General features: G+C 47.7%; 2 protein-coding genes and 1 pseudogene across 8 annotated transcripts; 2 read left to right on the forward strand and 1 right to left on the reverse strand.

Annotated features, from left to right (window-relative positions):
• The first annotated feature begins 5226 nt into the window (after window positions 1-5226).
• On the forward strand, window positions 5227-6009 carry LOC135589011 (uncharacterized). The gene has a single exon (XM_065081336.1). It carries the CDS (start codon window positions 5227-5229, stop codon window positions 6007-6009), a length of 783 nt encoding a protein of 260 aa, XP_064937408.1.
• A 2198-nt stretch (window positions 6010-8207) lies between these two features.
• Window positions 8208-9331, reverse strand: LOC103994260 (probable galacturonosyltransferase-like 7; annotated as a pseudogene).
• A 2028-nt stretch (window positions 9332-11359) lies between these two features.
• LOC103993345 (probable galacturonosyltransferase-like 7) lies at window positions 11360-15545 on the forward strand. Of its 7 annotated transcripts, none has more exons than XM_065078661.1 (4): window positions 11360-13058; window positions 13388-13947; window positions 14193-14317; window positions 15021-15545. In XM_065078661.1, exon 1 carries the CDS (start codon window positions 11907-11909, stop codon window positions 13038-13040), a length of 1134 nt encoding a protein of 377 aa, XP_064934733.1. In that variant the 5' UTR covers window positions 11360-11906; the 3' UTR covers window positions 13041-13058; window positions 13388-13947; window positions 14193-14317; window positions 15021-15545. The 7 variants fall into 7 exon arrangements, with proteins under 7 accessions (XP_064934733.1, XP_064934731.1, XP_064934730.1 ...); XM_065078659.1 differs by having other exon boundaries at window positions 13388-13716; window positions 13804-14317; XM_065078658.1 differs by having other exon boundaries at window positions 13388-13716; window positions 13813-14317.
• Window positions 15546-19831: the final 4286 nt, after the last annotated feature.

Here is a 19831-nt window from a genome sequence, read left to right on the forward strand (position 1 = left end):
GAAGATTGGTGTGCAAAAACTTACGAAACTGAAAACTACGCGTATAAGAAAGATATGTTACCTAGGGAAATCGTATATCCCTAAAAACCTATAGATCTATAGGAGAGGATGAAGGAGGTTAATTATCCTCCTCTCTAACGGTGAATTATATGGTAGGGGCTGCGAAGACGTTCCTCAAATCGTTGCTCAAATCTCCACATATCCTAAATAGGGGCTGTTGGTTGAGGAGGAGAGAAAAATAGGAGGTAGCAGCCAAAAAGGGTCTCGCCCTACTATTTATAGAGTCCTCCTGTCAACTTAACCCTAATGGATTCTACCCTATTGGGTATTTGATCTCCATCCAACTACCAAAGCCTCTTAGATTAGTGGATCTTTACCCAATAATCTCTCATTGGCTCTTATTGGATCTCATTCATAGAATCCAATAATTCATGGGCTTATTAGATATCCAATAAGACAGAGGTTCAAACGGATATCTCATATCTAAATCTCTACTCATTGTAACACCTATCATATGTGTGTAACTCTCTAAGCCCAATATCAAGCTAGCCATGAGTCATACCTGTCAGAACTCATTCTAACTCAGTGAATTATTATCTCCATTATAATTCACTCGATTCATCGACTGTGGACATACTAGGCCACTACGCCGTAGTCCCTAGACGATATAGGGGAATCCAATCCATTGGACATGTATGTCCTCGGTTACCGTGTATCTATAGTCCCTCATCTATCTAACATCCCAGAGATCGTATGTCGGTGCTATCAGGCCCATACGGTTTCTACTCGAGTCTCACTCTAATCGGATTCTCCCGGAGAACTCTTTCTCTTTCAATCTAAATGACCTTGGCTAGAAATTTGCCTGAGCAGGAACATATGAGATATTCCTCTCTTTCAATCTGAATGACCTTGGCTAGGAATTTGCCTGAGCAAGAACATATGAGATATTCCTCTTATGATACCGAGAATGGATGATCATCTATTGATACTCAATAGCCCTTGTTAGGTTGTTTGCCACTCCCGATGACTGACTATGTTAGATCTAAAACTTCTATATCTATAACTTTGGTATTAAAGAGTAGAGTACTCATACAGAACATTCTTGGTATCTCAAGTTTAAGTACTAGACACATCACTAAGACGATGGAATCATTGTCTAACAATAAGGTATCATCAACCATCCAGCATTCCGTAAGCAAATCAATCAGTGAACTCATTCTCCAATGAGCACATGCATGGTATTCTCCAATCGATGTCCCTCTCGAGTGACCTATGATCAGAATTATTTAGGGTTTGTGTTTAAAGACAAATCGATCTTATTATCACGATCTCATCATGATCTGATTCTCATTGCATAGATTTATGGACATCACAATACATACAATAGACAATATAAAGTGAGAAAAATACTAAATAAATAATAAGTAAAAAGAGTGAGTATCATATCACATATACTATCACTCACGTGATTGACTTGCTGAGCACATATGACTAGCAATGATCACCATGAGAGTAAATAATGGAGGTGAGAGGAACGATGCACGGATGAAACAAAGTGGAGGACGACGACAAAGGTGAGGGCAAGTGAACGAGACAAGGTGGAGGCAATAGGGGAAGAGGGGAGGGGATGTCTCACCCCTTTCGACCGCTTACTATAACACATCTATGTTCTTTGAGTAGTCCTCTTAGATCGATGGAAAGACAAACTGTAATTTCCATATATAGTCTCTGCCATCATGTTGTAGGGCTCGCATTGATTATGTTATCCTTAGCTTCATTGGTAGCAATGTTTGCTTACTCGGTCTTATCCTCTGATTTTTTGGGCTCCCTTAAGCGTATATGAGCTCTGGAATAATCTAGCTCTCCAATTGCTCCGATGATATCTCAGTATGATCAAGTCCTCCTATGAGACTCACTAATACTTGCACTCAAAATTTTTCCTCGGTGGTGCATAACCCTCATGTGCTGATGACCAAGACTTTTATCCGATGCAAAATTCGATGTACGCACGAAAGATCCGCCTTTACGATACCATGACATTCACTCATTGAATCCATAATCCTTCTTGTCGTCATGTTCTTTATTGAAGTAGAGCTCCTAGTAACTCTCGATCATACATACGTATGACTAAAGGGTGATGGCTAAACGGGTAGTGATAGGGGTAAAAATGGATTTGACGTAACACACCAGATTTGACGTAATACACCCTAACGTCGGGCACACCTGGACGGCACACTGCCCCAGAGGGCGAGCATTAACACCAACGTAATGTGCACCCTCGTTCACTGTACCCAGACGACCTCATCGTCTGACCCCACACGACCGGACGAGGCAGGGGAAGGCGTCGACCAAGGCTCGCCATACCCTGCGGTGGCTCGGCCTCCCACGCAATGCCCACGACGGCGACAGACGCAATCGGGTGTACGGCCCTGCCCCGGCGGGATGGCGCATCAGGTAACATCGAACTTACCTATAAATACCCTCGGGCTTCAAACGAGCTGGGTAAGCACACAAAAGCACGACTTCTCCCAAAAACTCCTCTCCCAATCACTGACTTAATCGTCGGAGGGGTCGGGCCGAACCGCCGACCCGACCTTTGTGCAGGTACTCGACCGAAGCCGACCCAGTCAGGCATCACGGAGCATTCCAGCCAGATCCCTCGCAATAGACCGTCACAAGATCCCCCACAGTCACGCCTGATCCCAGCCGTTCGGACCCCTGATCCAGCCGCGTCGACCCCCAGGTCACGGCTAAAAAAGTTACTTACCGTAACAGATTGGCGCTACAAGGAGGGCCGTCCGAATGTCAAGCCATCAGCGAATCCACTTTGGTGAGCCCTTGGCTGCTGGGCTCCCCACCCCGGGGGAACACCCATCGCATGAGGAATCCCGTGACGAACGCCCCGCAGCGGCGTCAGAACGTTACTGGCAATTGTTCAATGATCCAGGCTTGTCGCCTCCCGACGGCGCACCCGTCGGCCCGCCGCTGGTGTCACCCGAGGCCTTTCACGACCTCGCTCATCAAGTCCGGGCTCTGACGAGCATGGTCCAGACTATCATCCCGATCGTCTCCCAACGAACTCCTCCGCATGCGACCTAGCCTTCGCAGCAGCGGGAGACCCTCGTCCGAACTCACGTACCGCTTCCCGAGCTCCCTGGCTCGCCTCGAAACCCGATAACTCGGCCCGGGAGCCGGGAAGCAGAAGATACGGTGAGCCGCCCCGAGCACGAGGCTCCGTCTGCCGACTCTACAAATGCCCTACGAGCTCAGTTGCGCCTCGTAAGTCAAAGACTTGACGAAGTACAACAGGAAGTTTGTAAGTCAAGAGGAGAGCTCGGGGCGGACGAACAGCAAGGATCCCCGTTCACCCCCGAGATACAAGACCAGGCGATCCCCCCCACACTTCCGCCTTCCCTCACTGGACGCATATGACGGCGCCGCAGACCCAGCAGACCACGTGGCCGCTTTTCGCGCCCAAATGGCGCTATACGGGACTTCTGACGCCTTAATGTGCAGGGAATTCCCAACAACTCTGCGGGGGCCAGCCCGCGCATGGTACAGCAACCTGAAGGTCGGGACCGTCGCCTCCTTCGACCAACTCGCCAAGGATTTCGAGCTTAACTTTCTGGCTTATGCCCGACCAAAGCCGTCCGTGGCATTGCTCCTCGGGCTCAACCAGAGGGAGGACGAGCCCCTCTCCCATTTTGTGAACCGCTTTACGACACAAATCCGTGGATTGTCGGATGCTCACCCCTCTCTCTTGATGCAGGCATTCATGACAGGCCTACGGCCCTCCAGGTTCTTCTGGTCTCTCGTCGAGTGGCCCCCCGCCACGCCCACGATGGCGACAGACGCAATCGGGTGTACGGCCCTGCCCCGGCGGGATGGCGCATCAGGTAACATCGAACTTACCTATAAATACCCTCGGGCTTCAAACGAGCTGGGTAAGCACACAAAAGCACGACTTCTCCCAAAAACTCCTCTCCCAATCACTGACTTGATCGTCGGAGGGGTCGGGCCGAACCGCCGACCCGACCTTTGTGCAAGTACTCGACCGAAGCCGACCCAGTCAGGCGTCACGGAGCATTCCAGCCAGATCCCTCGCAATCGACCGTCACAAGATCCCCCACAGTCACGCAACGCCCACGACGGCGACAGACGCAATCGGGTGTACGGCCCTGCCCCGGCGGGATGGCGCATCAGGTAACATCGAACTTACCTATAAATACCCTCGGGCTTCAAACGAGCTGGGTAAGCACACAAAAGCACGACTTCTCCCAAAAACTCCTCTCTCAATCACTAACTTGATCGTCGGAGGGGTCGGGCCGAACCGCCGACCCGACCTTTGTGCAGGTACTCGACCGAAGCCGACCCAGTTAGGCGTCACGGAGCATTCCAGCCAGATCCCTCGCAATCGACCGTCACAAGATCCCCCACAGTCACGCCTGATCCCAGCCGTTCGGGCCCCTGATCCAGCCGCGTCGACCCCCAGGTCACGGCTAAAAAAGTTACTTACCGTAACAGATTTGCGCTACAAAGAGGGTCGTCTGAATGTCAAGCGATCAGCGAATCCACTTTGGTGAGCCCTTGGCCGCTGGGCTCCCCACCCCGGGGGAACACCCCTCGCATGAGGAATCCCGTGACGAACGCCCTGCAGCAGCGTCAGAACGTTACTGGCAATTATTCAATGATCCAGGCTTGTCGCTTCCCAACAGCGCACCCGTCGGCCCGCTGCTGGTGTCACCCGAGGCCTTTCACGACCTCGCTCATCAAGTCCGGGCTCTGACGAGCATGGTCCAGACTATCATCCCGATCGTCTCCCAACGAACTCCTCCGCATGCGACCTAGCCTTCGCAGCAGCAGGAGACCCTCGTCCGAACTTACGTACCGCTTCCCGAGCTCCCTGGCTCGCCTCGAAACCCGAAAACTCGGCCCGGGAGCCGGGAAGCAGAAGATACGGTGAGCCGCCCCGAGCACGAGGCTCCGTCTGTCGACTCTACAAATGCCCTACGAGCTCAGTTGCGCCTCGTAAGTCAAAGACTTGACGAAGTACAACAGGAAGTTCATAAGTCAAAAGGAGAGCTCGAGGCGAACGAACAGCAAGGATCCCCGTTCACCCCCGAGATACAAGAACAGGCGATCCCCCCACACTTCCGCCTTCCCTCACTGGACGCATATGACGGCGCCGCAAACCCAGCAGACCACGTGGCAGCTTTTCGCGCCCAAATGGCGCTATACGGGACTTCTGACGCCTTAATGTGCAGGGAATTCCCAACAACTCTGCGGGGGCCAGCCCGCGCGTGGTACAGCAGCCTGAAGGCCGGGACCGTCGCCTCCTTCGACCAACTCGCCAAGGATTTCGAGCTTAACTTTCTGGCTTATGCTCGACCAAAGTCGTCCGTGGCATTGCTCCTCGGGCTCAACCAGAGGGAGGACGAGCCCCTCTCCCATTTTGTGAACCGCTTTACGACACAAATCCGTGGATTGTCGGATGCTCACCCCTCTCTCTTGATGCAGGCATTCATGACAGGCCTGCGGCCCTCCAGATTCTTCTGGTCTCTCGTCGAGCGGCCCCTCGCCGCGGTCCCCGAGATGCTTCAGCGTGCTAGTCAGTTCATCGCTGCGGAGACCTGGATGGCTGGGAAGCGGGAGGAGCACAAAAAGGTCAAGTCGGAGCCACCCCGACAGCAACAACCCGCCTCCTTCCGGCAAAAGTTGGACAGATCCGACCCAAGGCCACCTCTCCCCGCCTTGAATTCGTCCCGAACCGAAATATTCCTTCACGAGATGGAGAAGGGGCTACTCAAGGACCCCCACCCGATGAGGAACCCACGGGAGCTCGCAGACCGTTCAAAGTATTGCCGATTCCATCGGCAGCACGGGCACGACACTGAGCAGTGCCATGAGTTGAAGAGGCAAATTGAGGAGCTCATCCTCAGAGGTCACCTCGGCCAATATCTCCGGCCGAACAAAGAGCTGTCACCTCGCCCGGAGGGCCCCATCGAGTGACACATCGATGTGATAGTTGGTGGCCCCGCATCAGGGGGAGGCTCCACGTCGGGTAGAAAGGCGTATGCCCAAGCCGCTCCAGACGAAGCCTCGGGACACGAGCCCGAGCCCGAGATAACCTTCCCGACCGGGGCGTCCGAGCGACCCGACCACAACGACGCCCTTGTGATATCGGCAAGGGTAGCCAACGCGCAGGTGAGAAGGATCATGGTCGACATGGGGAGCTTGGTCGATATACTTTACTTCGACGCCTTCCAGAAGCTTGGCTTGGCTAAGGAGAATCTGAGCCCGATGAGCTCGGCGCTCACCGGGTTCATAGGAGATTCGATATCGCCTCTGGGGGCTATTACTCTGCCTCTGACCCTGGGGGCCCCACCGAGGTCGAAGACGGTGATGACCACCTTCCTGGTGGTCGACCTTCCCACTGCTTACAACGCCATACTCGGTCGGCCGACCCTCAACAAGGTCAGAGCCGTCGTCTTGACCTACGACCAAACCATCAAGTTCCTGACTCACGCTGGAGTCGGAGAAATTACGGGAACCCCCCGAGAGTCCAGGCGGTGCTACCTAACCATCGTTTCTTTGCGCAAGAGGGCCAGGGCCGAGCCACCACTGGAAGATCCGCGGGAAACAAAGAAACTGGCCCCTCATCCTGAGCCAAGGGGATCCACCATTGACATACCTCTGCGGGAAACTCGACCGGACCAGACGATGAAGATCGGTTCAGAACTGCCCGAGCAGGAACGAGAGCAGCTCGTTGGACTCATGCGAGAAAATGCCGACGTCTTCGCCTGGTCCCCATCGGACATGACGGGCGTCGATCCAGGAGTTGCACAGCACCATCTCAACATCCCACCTAAAACCGTAAATATATTGACAGAACATAATCTTAAATTACGAAATTTGCAAAGGGTAAAACTGTATTTTTGCAAAACCCTAGCCTCGAGGGCAAAACCATAATTATGCCCAAAAAAACCTTAATATGCCTTCGTCGTCGCCACCTGTGCGAGCAGCGCTGCCGCTACTGCCTGCGGCCCGGCCGCCTGTGCGCGGCTGCCAGCAGCAATTCTAGCCTACGCGCTGCAACTGCCGCCGTGGGGCTGCTACTGCTCACGCGTGTGGCTGCTGCCAACGCACGGCCGCCGCCTGTGCATGGCCTACTCACGCACGACCGCCACTTGGGCTGTCTGCCTGCGTGTGGCCGACCGTCGCATGGACGGGTTCTGGCCATGTGCGGCCAGCCGTCGCGGACGGGTTCCGCGTATGGGACGGATTCAGTAATGCCTGCATATGGGACAGGTTTTGTGATGCCCGCATATGGGACACGTCCGCATATGGGACGCGTCCGCATATGAGACGGGTTCTGTGATGTCTGCATATGGGACAGGTTCTATGATGCGTACGCTATTCGGCGTAGTCACAAATTCGCAGCGGGGTCGACGGTGACCATTACTGCTTAGCAATTCTTGGACTCTGATACCAAGATGAAGGTAATTTTATGCATCGTAAATAAATTTACAGATCTAATACATTTGATTTCAAAAACTGGACTTTGATACCAATTGTAAGCATAAAGTCTATAATTATGCTATATCTAAAATACGAAAATAATTTATATGCTAGGATTGAAATAAAAAATGTATAGATCTAATTATGATGCGTACCTTTTGATGCTATCTTTTCAGAGATCTCGGTTGATCTATTAAGCATCGTCTTTAATCCAAGATTGCTACAGGCAGCCAGCCACCGTTGACGGAGATAAGATCTCATGAGATTTCCTGCTAAAATATCTAAACGAAACCCAATTAGATATTCTATTATATATATCAAGGATCACATATTCTAACCGACACTCCGTCTCTGGCCCCACCTCCTCCTCCTCCTCCACTTGCACCCAAGGTGATTGTGACACTGGGAGCATAGGCAGAGGGTAGCGTTGGGAACAGGTGATGGAGGTTATCTTGGGAGCGACAAGATGAAGGCGACGGGCGAGAAGGACAAGGGGCATTTACGAGATGCATGCACTAGAATTTTCCTGTTCTAGAAACAGAGGTGCATGCACCAGAATCGGTCCATTGAACGTAAAGAGTGAAGACCAGTTGCCAGTTAAGAGATGAAGCAATTTAATTCGATAAAGCTAAACTGATGCAGATTAAATACGTAAGAAGAATCAAACGTAAAAATTCGAAACAAGAGACTGAGAAAGTAGATGATGATACTGACGATGATGAAGGTTTAGGATAGTAATCAAAGAACATTAGCAGCGGCCGTAAAGGTGGTAGTAGGCGGTCGTTTTACCCGGTGGGGGCAGCGGCGTCAGGCGTTAGCGCGGCCGTATAGGTCGTAGGGATCCCAGAGGTGGTCGTGCGGGCACGACCGTTTCGAGTCGAGCTGCACCCATGGCTTGCCGCTGCCGCTCCAGTGGAGACGGCTCACGTGCCCTGGGTGGAGGTCCCGGCAGCTGCCCCTGACGTTGTCCCCGCCCAGGCTGTGCTGGTTCCACCGGCGTTTGATAGGTGTAACGTGGCCGGCCAACACCAGCAGGAAGGGCGGTAGGGATCCCAGTTCATAGATACGGCCGGCACCGATCTTCTGAACCTCCATCCACCGCTCGATCCGGCGCGTGTTCCCGGCGCCACCGGACTAGGTCCAGCACCATCAGCCCCGTGTTGAAGTAGCACGCCCGCGGCCAGCGAAAGTGGCCGCGAGGCGATGGTCAGACCAGAACCGATCGGTGAAGTACTTGATGAAGTTAGCGTAGCAGTACTCGCCTGCGCCTACTGCCCGCGAACCCAACCCTGTCCACCATAGGTTGCCGATGTCGTCAACCACCACCAGGTCAGAGTCGAGGTAGATCACCCGGTTAACTCACCGCTCAAGGATGTCCCCCAGGTAGTTGCGGGCGTAGTTGGGCGGCTGTTCCAGTGCCTGCTGCACCGACATCGAGATAAGCATCCGGGCCCGGTCGGGGTCAAACTAGTACGCCTTGAAGCGGAGGCCCGGGAAAGCGGACCTCACCATCGACTCCAGGCCCGGCTTCGATAGTAGAATGTGGCGGAAAACGTTCTCCGGGAACCGAGTGGACCGCCGCTATCGAGCCGTGCAGGTACTCCTCGTCGAGGGTGATGGCCATGTGCACCAGCGAGGGGGTGCCGTTCGCCTATGGGGACTCGCACTGGGCGGCATTATGGAACCGCGGCGCCCTACGGAACGCGAGAGTTTCAGCGTCGCCGGCTGCCGCAGCAAGGTGGTGGTTGTAATCGCAGCCGCCGGCGGGGATGCGGAGGTAATGAGACGGCCGGATAGCCTCGGCAAGGGGAAAGGATTGGAATCGTTAATTTTTTTATTCTTATTTAAAAATAAATTATGAAAAAAAAAATTATTTTTTAATGACATTAAAAAATTATATTAAAAAAATATAATTTATAATCAAACTAATTACTTTTATTAATATTTAAAGATTTAACCATTATATCGTAAACTCTATATATATATATATATATATATAATCATATTTAAACGGTTTGAAATGCTTAGGGCTATTTATAAGCGAGGGAGATTAGTCATTAATTAAACCTATGTAAGGGACATGACAGCGGCTTTGGCTGCGCCTGCAACTTTGGATCCTTTCAATTTTCATTCTATAGTTTTCTCAATCCAAAACATTGTTGATTTGGTAATAATTATTTAATTAGGCATATAATTAGCACATAATAAGGTACATATAGAGTTAGTATATTAACATGAACATATCCATTGGATTCTCTAAATTAACGAGTCTCTTCATCATTGCAATCTTATTCCTCACATAGGAAGCTTCACAATCTTATTCCTCAAGACAAATAGAACACTGGTTTCTTGCTATTATTTTGTTTGATGACGGCATCAGATAGGATTTAAGTCAGTCAAATGTGTATATAAATTGCCTTTCATGAGTAGCACTCCACATTGACTTCATTCCCAACATGTTTGCTTGGATCAAGATGGAGACGCTTTAACAACTCAATCAAAGCAAGTCAGAGTTCTCATGGATGAAATCTAAATTGCAATCATCTTCATTGGTATTCATTCCTACATCTAATGATACAAACAACAAAAAGCTCTTAATGCTTCGCTTGAATGGGTTTATTAACGCAAAGAAAATTTAGATACGCTTGAATCACTACATCAAAAGACGGTCACATTCATATCTCCACTTTCCAATGTTAAGTGATCAATAAATGTTTTAGAAAGGAGAAGGTTAACATGTGTCACATATTTTATTGTTATAGTAGAGTTGGGGTAGGTTGGCTACTTCATATTTGTTCTACCATCGATGTCAAATGGACCCATATATATATATATATATATATATATATATATATATATATATATATATATATATATATATATATATATATATATCTTTCACCATCAAATTTAAATCACAGAAAAAGACTGTTGTGTATTTGTCATTAGTTTTCACATTTGGAACATAAGGAACAAAATGAAAGGAATTAGATCAACGATTCGATTGTTTGATATTTGATTTAAAATTATAATATATATAAATATAATGGTTAGTGATTCAAATTTAAAATTTAATAATTTGAGTTTTTATGGGTTAATTTAATTTTTTATTAATCGAACCGACGGTTTGGAAAATGATTAATGGAACAATTAAATATGTATGGTAATGACGGTCACGAGGATGCCGGCTAACCATCTATCACGGATCCCATGTAGCACCGGCTTGCAAAGAAGCATTAAAATTGTTGGGCAAAAGGCGCAAGTGGCAGCGAACTGCCACGTTGAATTACTTGCAGCGAATCCGAACTGGAGCCGGCCCGGCTCGGCTCGGCTCGACGATCGCGCGCACGAATCAATCGTGAGCCGAACCCGGTCAGAAGTGGCATCAGCCGTACAACTGTGCATCTCACCCACGTGGATGGCTATGGGCCGCCGCCGGCTTGACACAGGTAGCTAGTTTAATCACGCCACGTGGTCGGACGATTCGGGGCCATCCTCGTCATTTGATCTGTCTTTTAATCTGCAGTCGAAACGGTTCAAACATGGAAAGGTCGATAGATACATAAACTTCGTTTTCGAAATGTGGAGTATATGACCTTTAAAGTACCCCTCCAAAACCGAATTGACGGTACTACCCCTTTGTTCCGTGTAAAAGAGGAGTTGGTTGAGATGGAAAGAGAAGACGGTCTAAGGGGCAAAAAAGACCGGGGTCCAAAGGGACGGCTCTGATTTGTCCCTGTCAGTGAATCACGAAGCCAGCTGTGCCTTCCTGCTCGCCATCCCCGCAGCTTAATCAAATGAAGCACATCGACTGAATAAGCACGATAGAAATCTTCTCCACTTAATAATGAGAATGTACTAATTATACACCGCGGGGGAGTAATTATTAATACGAAGCTAAGGATTTGTTCTATGGTCCGAAGAAGCTCGAGGGATTGTCCCATTTTTCTCCCACTGCCGCCGCTGCTTCGCTGCCATCGGCAGAAAGAGACGCTGTAGAGGCAGATCGGGGGAGGAGATGGTGGGCGTGAAGTGAGCCATTGGGGGCGGACGAGTGCGTCGCGAGTGAGGTCATCGCAAGGGCTTCCTTGGTCTGCTCGCCGTCCGTGGATTTTTCCCGCTGGCTTTTAGGGTTCCCCTGCGCTTTCCCCTCCCCATGCGATCGCTTCGTTCCGGAGGGATCCAAGTACTGAAGCCCTAACTCTGCCCCCATTCCTGGATCGAGATCGAGAGCGGGTGGGTCTTCCTTGTTCTTCGCTCTGGCGGGGATCAGGGGCACGCTCACCCTCGTCCTGGTGTCCGCGCTCGCCCGCCTTGCCGATCTCTTCGATTTCAAGACCCGAAGGCGCCGCCGGCGTAGGGGCTGTGGCCGGCGGGGTGGTGGAACCATGCTCTGGGTTGCCCGCCTCTCCGGCCTGTGCTCCCTCGCCATGGTCATGGTAGTGCTGTCCCCTTCCCTCCAATCCTTCCCCCCTGCCGAGGCTATCCGGTCGTCTCATTACCTCCGCATCCCCGCCGGCGGCGGCGGCTACAACCACCACCTTGCCGCGGCATCCGGCGACGCCGAAAGCCTCGTGTTCCGGAGGGCGCCGCGATTCCACAATGCCGCCGAGTGCGAGCCCCCGTCGGCGAACGGAACCTCGGTCTGCGACCCCTCGCTGGTGCACATCGCCATCACCCTCGACGAGGAGTACCTGCGCGGCTCGATAGCGGCGGTCCACTCGGTGCTCACCCACGCTCGGTGCCCGGAGAACGTTTTCTTCCACTTGCTACTGTCGGAGCCGGGCCTGGAGTCGGTGGTGAGGTCCGCCTTCCCGGGCCTCCGCTTCAAGGCGTACTACTTTGACCCCGACCGGGTCCGGGCGCTCATCTCTACGTCGGTGCGGCAGGCACTGGAGCAGCCGCTCAACTACGCCCGTAACTACCTGGGGGACATCCTTGAGCGGTGCGTTAACCGGGTTATCTACCTCGACTCCGACCTGGTGGTGGTTGACGACATCGGCAAGCTATGGCGGACACGGCTGGGGTCGCGGGCCGTAGGCGCACCAGAGTACTGCCACGCTAACTTCACCAAGTACTTCACCGACCGGTTCTGGTCCGACCATCGCCTCGCGGCCACGTTCGCCGGCCGCCGGCCGTGCTACTTCAATACGGGGGTGATGGTGCTGGACCTAGTCCGGTGGCGGCGCGCCGGTTACACGCGCAGGATCGAGAGATGGATGGAGGTGCAGAAAAGCGGTGCCGCCCCCAGCGGTGCCGGCCGTATCTACGAGCTGGGGTCGCTACCGCCCTTCCTGCTGGTGTTCGCCGGCCACGTTGCACCGATCGAGCACCGGTGGAACCAACACGGCCTGGGCGGGGACAACGCCAGAGGCAGCTGCCGGGACCTCCACCCAGGGCACGTGAGCCTTCTCCACTGGAGCGGTAGCGGCAAGCCATGGGTGCGGCTCGACTCGAAACGGCCGTGCCCGCTCGACCACCTCTGGGCTCCCTACGACCTATACGGCCCCGCTGACGCTTGACGCCGCTGCCCCCAGCCGGTAAAACGACCGCCTGCTCCCACCTTTCCGCCGCCGCTAATGTTCTTCGATTACTATCTTAAACCTTCATCATCGTCAGCATGATCATCTACTTTCTCATCTCTTGTTTCGAATTTTTACGTTTGATTCTTCTTACGGATTTAATCTGCATTAGTTTAGCCCCTCTTTTTACCCCGCTTTGGGGCGATTTGTAATTTTAATTCTATTATTGCTCCCTCCCTGAATAAAGAAGTGAGACAGATAGGTCGAATTTGTTATGTATATCTACCTATATTGAATTAAATTGCTTCATCTCTTTACTGGCAACTGCTCTTCTTCTTTTGGTTCAGTGGACCGATTCTAGTGCAATGCAGCTCTGTTTCTAAAACAGGAAAATTTGGGGGGCTTTGTTCTCGGTTTGGATGCACACGAACTGGTTCTACTAAGCTTCTAACGGCCGGCAATGACGTTGTGTCGCAGTAGGAAGTCTATCTTGTTTGATTCGCCTAATGTAGGTATAGATTAATGAGTTCTTGTTTCAGAAATCCAGAAAAAAAAGGTAAATCCTCGAGGCAAGAGAGGTGTGCAGAAGAATAGGTGTCGAAGACCGGAGAGGTGGGGGCGCCGTGGCTCAACGTTCGCTGGCAGCAAAACGCCTGTGAAGCACCTCCCCATAACGGTCTCATCTTTGGCTCATTCTTCTTCTCTCTCTCTTATCTGATCCTAATCTTATGTCATTCCTTTAAATGAGTTATCGATCTAGTAGTGTGCACAGAGCCGAAGGGGCAGACGTCACCTCTCCGATTTGGTCCTCGTCTTCTCCAGTTGGGTGTCGGTGGATTTTGGACGATAACGACGACTCCGTTTGCCTCTACTTTTGCGTTTTCTGTAACAGTTACTTTGAACTCGAGTATGATTTTTAACCTTAGATCATCTTTTAGCAACACTATGGGTTTTGCTTTGGTGGGTGCGCGAATCTGATACATGTTCTGATGAGAGGGGGAATCTGTCATCCTTTGGGGTCATGGAGGTCGGAGAGAAGTGATAGATAGACCATTTGTCCCCGCTAGATGTGGTCCTTGCACAGGAGAGAAGTCTATGGGATGTGGTGGAAAGAGTCTTCACTTCATTCACTCACCTTGTTTGTTCATTTAGCTGCAGATGGGGAGTCATACATCACGAAGACGACGGCGGCGAAGAAGGAAAGAGATCTCTGGGTTGAGGCTGAGAAGCGGTGTTCTTTGCGACACAACTCAATCACTTCTCAAATGGGGGGAATGGTACGTCTCAACCAACGAAGGCCCTCCTCGTTGTTTTACATGTTTTGTTTCACATTATATGACGCATGACTGCATATTTTTCTATTAGTCATGTCATTTAATTCGTGGAGTAATCAACTGCCCCCAATTTTCTTTTTCCAGTATGACTTGTCAACCAGTTGAAGCAGTCCAATTTTTATATAGCAAAAAGGAGAAGCAGCAAGTTTTCTTTCTTTTTCTGAGCCTCCTTGTTATTAGAATATGAGACCTTTGGGTCCAGAAATTTTCCTAGGGAACTGCTCAATCCAGTTGGCCTCAGCCTTGAACTCCCCTCTCTGTTTCTCCCAGCCTGTCAGTTCCAGAGTCAGACATCTGGTGGCACATGCACCTTTCCTTCCCTGTGCTGTAAAATAATCTTCAAGTTGTTGCTATGTATGTGTCTGCTTCAACTGGCTTTGGAGTTTTCCTCTCTCCAGCTAATCTTGTTGGCTGGATACCTGTCATTGCACATTTGTTTAAAGACTCTTCGTCTCAGCTAAGCTGCTTCAGTAAATTGAAGTTTAGTGGATTTTCCTTGATTTCACAAGCGCTTTAGTCGGCTACCGAGATGCATCTTTGATATGAGTCTGTCAACCGAAATAATATTTTTTGCTTAGTCTTATTTTACATGTAAAATATGGAAGCATGCAATTTTTTGCTAATTAATTAATGATTCTTTTTACAGGTTGATCGGATTCATAGTCCTTGAATTGATTCCATCTCACTAACTTGGGGCCGGCAAAAGACAACCTTTCCAACATAGTAACTCGTACCAGTCTTCAACCTCTTCCTCACACAGACCCCTTTACTCCACTGAACACAAACTATTGCCTGCCTGCCTTGCCATGGGATTCTCTCTTTCCCCTGTCTTGAGTCAATCTGACTTCACCGGATCGATCTTAATGGAGGGGAGGAGGCTTTGGCTTTAGTTACATCACTCTCTTTTGTCATTACTGATGCTACTGATGCTACTGATGCAAAGTGAAGGCAGGCTCTTCAACCTGCTGTCACGAAGGCGAGGATAAAAGCTTAGAGAATTATGAAGAGAGAGAGAGAGGTGTCCCCACTTCTGCAGCTGTTGATAGAATCAAAATCTATGTCATGGACCCAATGACTTGCTCCAATCAGTATGGTCCAAACATTTATTTACCAGTGTCAGTAAAGTTTTCATAAAATATGTCTGCAAAGGACTTGGTGCCGTGGTTCAGCAGCTTTAAGGCACAGCAGCTTCAAGTCATATAAAATTATCTTTCACGGTTGGTGACTTCTTGAACGTTAAATGTTCCATGTCAATTATTTTGACCAGGGAAATTTGAGTTTTGACTGCCCCATTTGTTAGCGTCATGTACTCTAATGATTGTTCATATAACTCGCAAGTGTCAAATTTCTCAATGGTTCCTATTAGAGCTAGTCCCAAGAAATTTACCACAATGTAATTTTGGCAACCCAACAAAGACAATAAAGCGGAAAGAATAAAAGCGATAAGAACACCAGATATATGTGGTTCGATCAATTGACCTACATCCACAAACGAAAGAGGAACAAATTACTACTATAAAAGAGGGACACTTACAAATGCCTTAGGAAGATGTTCCTAGGTCATAAAACACTTTCAGCTTACTAAACAAGAAAAACCCAAACTGTAAGCAGGTTTTCTTGTGGTGCCTCTTGTGCTGCCTGTGGTACATCTGACTTCAAAGCTCAGGCCCTTATTTATAGTTCCAATAGGAGATAACAAGTCTGGTTTTCCCGATGTGGGACTATGAGACTTGCCAAACTAACAAATATCCACCTTGGCATGTCCCAACAAAACTTGCTCCACCTTCTTCATAACAGCCCCAATGGGCAATCACCAACAATGAATACCAACCAAGTCCAAGCACTGCTTGAACTTGTAAACCGGAAGAGGCTTCGTAAGCATATCAATTGAATTGTCCTTCGTATGAATTTTCTAAACAAGGACCTTTCCCTCAGCAATAGTATTTCATTTGCATCCAACAATTTTCTTACCCGAAGACGGCTTCACAAGATCCCAAGTTCTATTCTGATGGAGAGACTCAATTTCTTCATTCATCGCAATCAACCACTTAGCAGAATTATCATAAGAAACTGCATCTGAGTAGGTAGTAGTCTCACCAACTTCACTTGTTTCTTCTGCAACAAACAAAGCATATGCAACCAAATTTGCATACCTTTGTGGTGGTCGAATATTTCTCCGTGGTCTATCCTTGGCTATAGAATATTGCTCTTCCTTTGGATCATCTACGTCAGTAGACTCGGGACCACCTACTGGCATTCTTTGAGTAGAAGAGTTCAACTTAAAAGAATCTGAACTACCAATCTCAAGCTCCACCTGCTTCTGCGCACTATCATTTGTACAACTAGTTGAATCCTCTTTAGAAGATAACATAGATAATTCATCAAAAGTAACATTTCTACTGATTATAAATTTTGGGGATTTGGGATCAGAACACCATAATCTGTATCCTTTCACCCCAGAAGCATACCCAAGGAAAATATACTTTTTAGCCCGAGATTCTAATTTTCCTTCATTTACATGCATGTATGCTGGGCACCCAAAAATTTTAAAATCAGAATAATCAGCAGGAGTACCTGACTAAACTTCCTCCGGAGTTTTAAAGTTAAGTGCTGCAGAAGGAGCGCAGTTGTCAATGTAACAGGCCATATTAATCGCCTTTGTCCAAAAGTCCTTTGTCAACCTTGCATTTGAGATCATACACCTTGCTCTCTCTAAAAGTGTTCTGTTCATACGTTCGGCCACACCATTTTACTAAGGCGTCATCCTAACAGTGCGATGCCGAACGATTCTTTCATTTTTGCAGAATTCTTCAAAATCACCTTCACAAAATTTCATGCCATTATCTGTTCGAAGCCGCTTAATCTGTTTACCTGTTTGCTTCTCAATCAAAGCCTTCCATTGTTTAAAGGTTAGAAAAACATCATTTTTATGCTTCAGAAAATAAACCCAAACTTTCCTGGAATAATCGTCAATGAAAGTCAACATATACCTGGCACCACCCTTAGATTGAACATGAGCTGGACCCCAAAGGTCTGAATGAATATAGTCAAGAGTACCTTTCGTTTTGTGAACTGCCGGAGAAGTGAAGCTGACTCTTTTCTGCTTTCCAAAAATGTAGTGTTCACAAAAGTCCAATGGCCCAGTACCTTATCCACAAAGTAGACCTCTTTTGCTCAATATGCTCAAACCTTTTTCGCTCATATGACCCAAACGCATATGCCATAATTTGGTGATGTCAGAATCAGACAATGATGATGACGAAACTGCAACCGAACCTGTAACAGTAGTTCCCTGCAGAATATAAAAGCTACCAGACCTACAAGCTTTCATAACAATAAGGGCACTTCTAAAAACTTTCATAACTCCACCTTCAGTTGTGTATTTACACCCAAGGGCCTCTAGGGTGCCTAAAGAGATGAGATTCTTTTTTAAATCAGGAACATGTCTAACATTAGTGAGCGTCCTCACAATACCATCATGCATTTTAATTCGGATTGTGCCTCTACCAATAACATCACATGCATCATTATTACCCATAAAAACAATTCCACTATTACAAGATTCATATGTGGAAAACAAATCCCTATTGGGACACATGTGATAAGAACAACCTGAATCTAAAATCCATTCATTTTTAGACCTCGTCCTGTCATCAATAGCAGAAAAAATATTTCCAACAATCTCATCAGTTACTACACTAACTTCAGCGGATTCAGTAGTTTTTTCAACAAATTTTTTCTTTTGCTTTAATTTATTTTTTAATTTAAAGCAATCAGATTTAATGTGCCCCATTTTATGACAATATTTGCATTCCAAATTTCTATGTCTGGATTTAGATCTAGATTTAGATCTACTACTGTCAAATTCTCTTTTATCCATTCTCCCCCTAATAACCAGACCTTCGGCCCGATTCTCTCTACTTTCCCCAGTGATATTCCTCTCTATCTGCTCCTTAGATTTCAGTGCAGATTTAATTTCTTGATAAGAAATTATTTTTTTTTCATAAATCAAAGTATCACGGAAATGCTTAAAAGATTGGGGAAGAGAACACAAAAGTAACAAAGCCTTATCCTCATCATCAATTTTTGCATCTATATTCTCCAAATCCATAACCAAAGAATCAAACTTATCAAGATGCGAGAGTATAGATGTACCTTCAGTCATCCGAAGCATATATAGACTCTGCTTCAAGTAGAGACGATTCTCCACTGTCCTCTTCATGTACAAGGCTTTAAGCTTGTCCCACATGCTCTTAGTCGTAGTATCCGTAGCTACCTCCCGTAAAACCTCGTCAGAGAGATTTAGAATGATGCTTGATCGGGCCTTCTTATCCATACCCGCAAGCTCTTCTTTTGACATATCATCTGGAATGCTCTCGACTCCCTGTAGTACCAAATCAACTCTGTCTTGAACCAGAATTGCCTCCATCTTGAGTTGCCACAAGCCGAAGTTGACATTTCTGTCGAATTTCTCGACAACAATCTTTGTTATTATCATCGTTGCCAAAAGATCCCAGAACCAGGCGCTCTGATACCAGTTTGTTAGAGCTAGCCTCAGGAAATTTACCACAAGGTAATTTTGGTAACCCAACAAAGACAATAAAGCGGAAAGAATAAAAGCGACAATAACACCAGAACACCAGATATACGTGGTTCGGTCAATTGACCTACATTCACAAATGAAAGAGGAGCAAATTACTACTATAAAAGAGGGACACTTACAAATGCCTTAGGAAGATGTTCCTATGCCATAAAACACCTTCAACTTACTAAACAAGAAAAACTCAAACTGTAAGCAGGTTTTCTTGTGGTGCCTCTTGTGCTGCTTGTGATACATCTGACTTCAAAGCTCAGGCCCTTATTTATAGTTCCAATAGGAGATAACAAGTCTGGTTTTCCCGATGTGGTACATCTGTCGTTGATGTTTTTGTTAACCGTCCGGACCTCATTTATGTATGATTGTTTGAAGTATTTTCGAGTATCATCTATACGAAGATCAATGTCAGGAGAGGTTTTCTGATCCGATCTCTTTGTTGTTCATATTAGTAATATGAGGTGTACGAGTACAGATATTTTATATTTTTTATGTTAAAAGTAAATTTTTATATTTGTTGTTAAAGGGTAAGAATGAAGTTTGTAATTGTCTTTCTGATTATAAATTACGAGAAGAAAGTTTATGATTATTTTTTTAATCATAAATGATAAAAAAAATTAAATTTTTCTTTTCTTTTCTTTGTAGGCTAATGTATTCCTTATCGATTCTTATATATATCTCTTAAATCCAAAGTGGATATCAAAATTTTAAATGGATCTAATTATGTCAATATGATGTGGGTTGAGCATACGAAACATCATAAAATAAAATTATAAAGATGTTACATAACTTAGTTGATAAATACTTCAGTATAAATAAACAAGACGTCGAATCAAATTCGTCTTCAACGCTTACCAGATATC

This window comes from Musa acuminata, chromosome BXJ1-8 (genome assembly GCF_036884655.1).
Source record: "Musa acuminata AAA Group cultivar baxijiao chromosome BXJ1-8, Cavendish_Baxijiao_AAA, whole genome shotgun sequence".
Classification (NCBI taxonomy): Eukaryota; Viridiplantae; Streptophyta; class Magnoliopsida; order Zingiberales; family Musaceae; genus Musa; species Musa acuminata.

What these genes read in the sequence shown, in the direction of transcription:
- LOC135589011 (XM_065081336.1), top strand. Translation starts at nt 5,227, where the DNA reads ATGGCGCTATACGGGACTTCTGACGCCTTAATGTGCAGGGAATTCCCA.
- LOC103993345 (XM_065078656.1), top strand. Translation starts at nt 11,907, where the DNA reads ATGCTCTGGGTTGCCCGCCTCTCCGGCCTGTGCTCCCTCGCCATGGTC.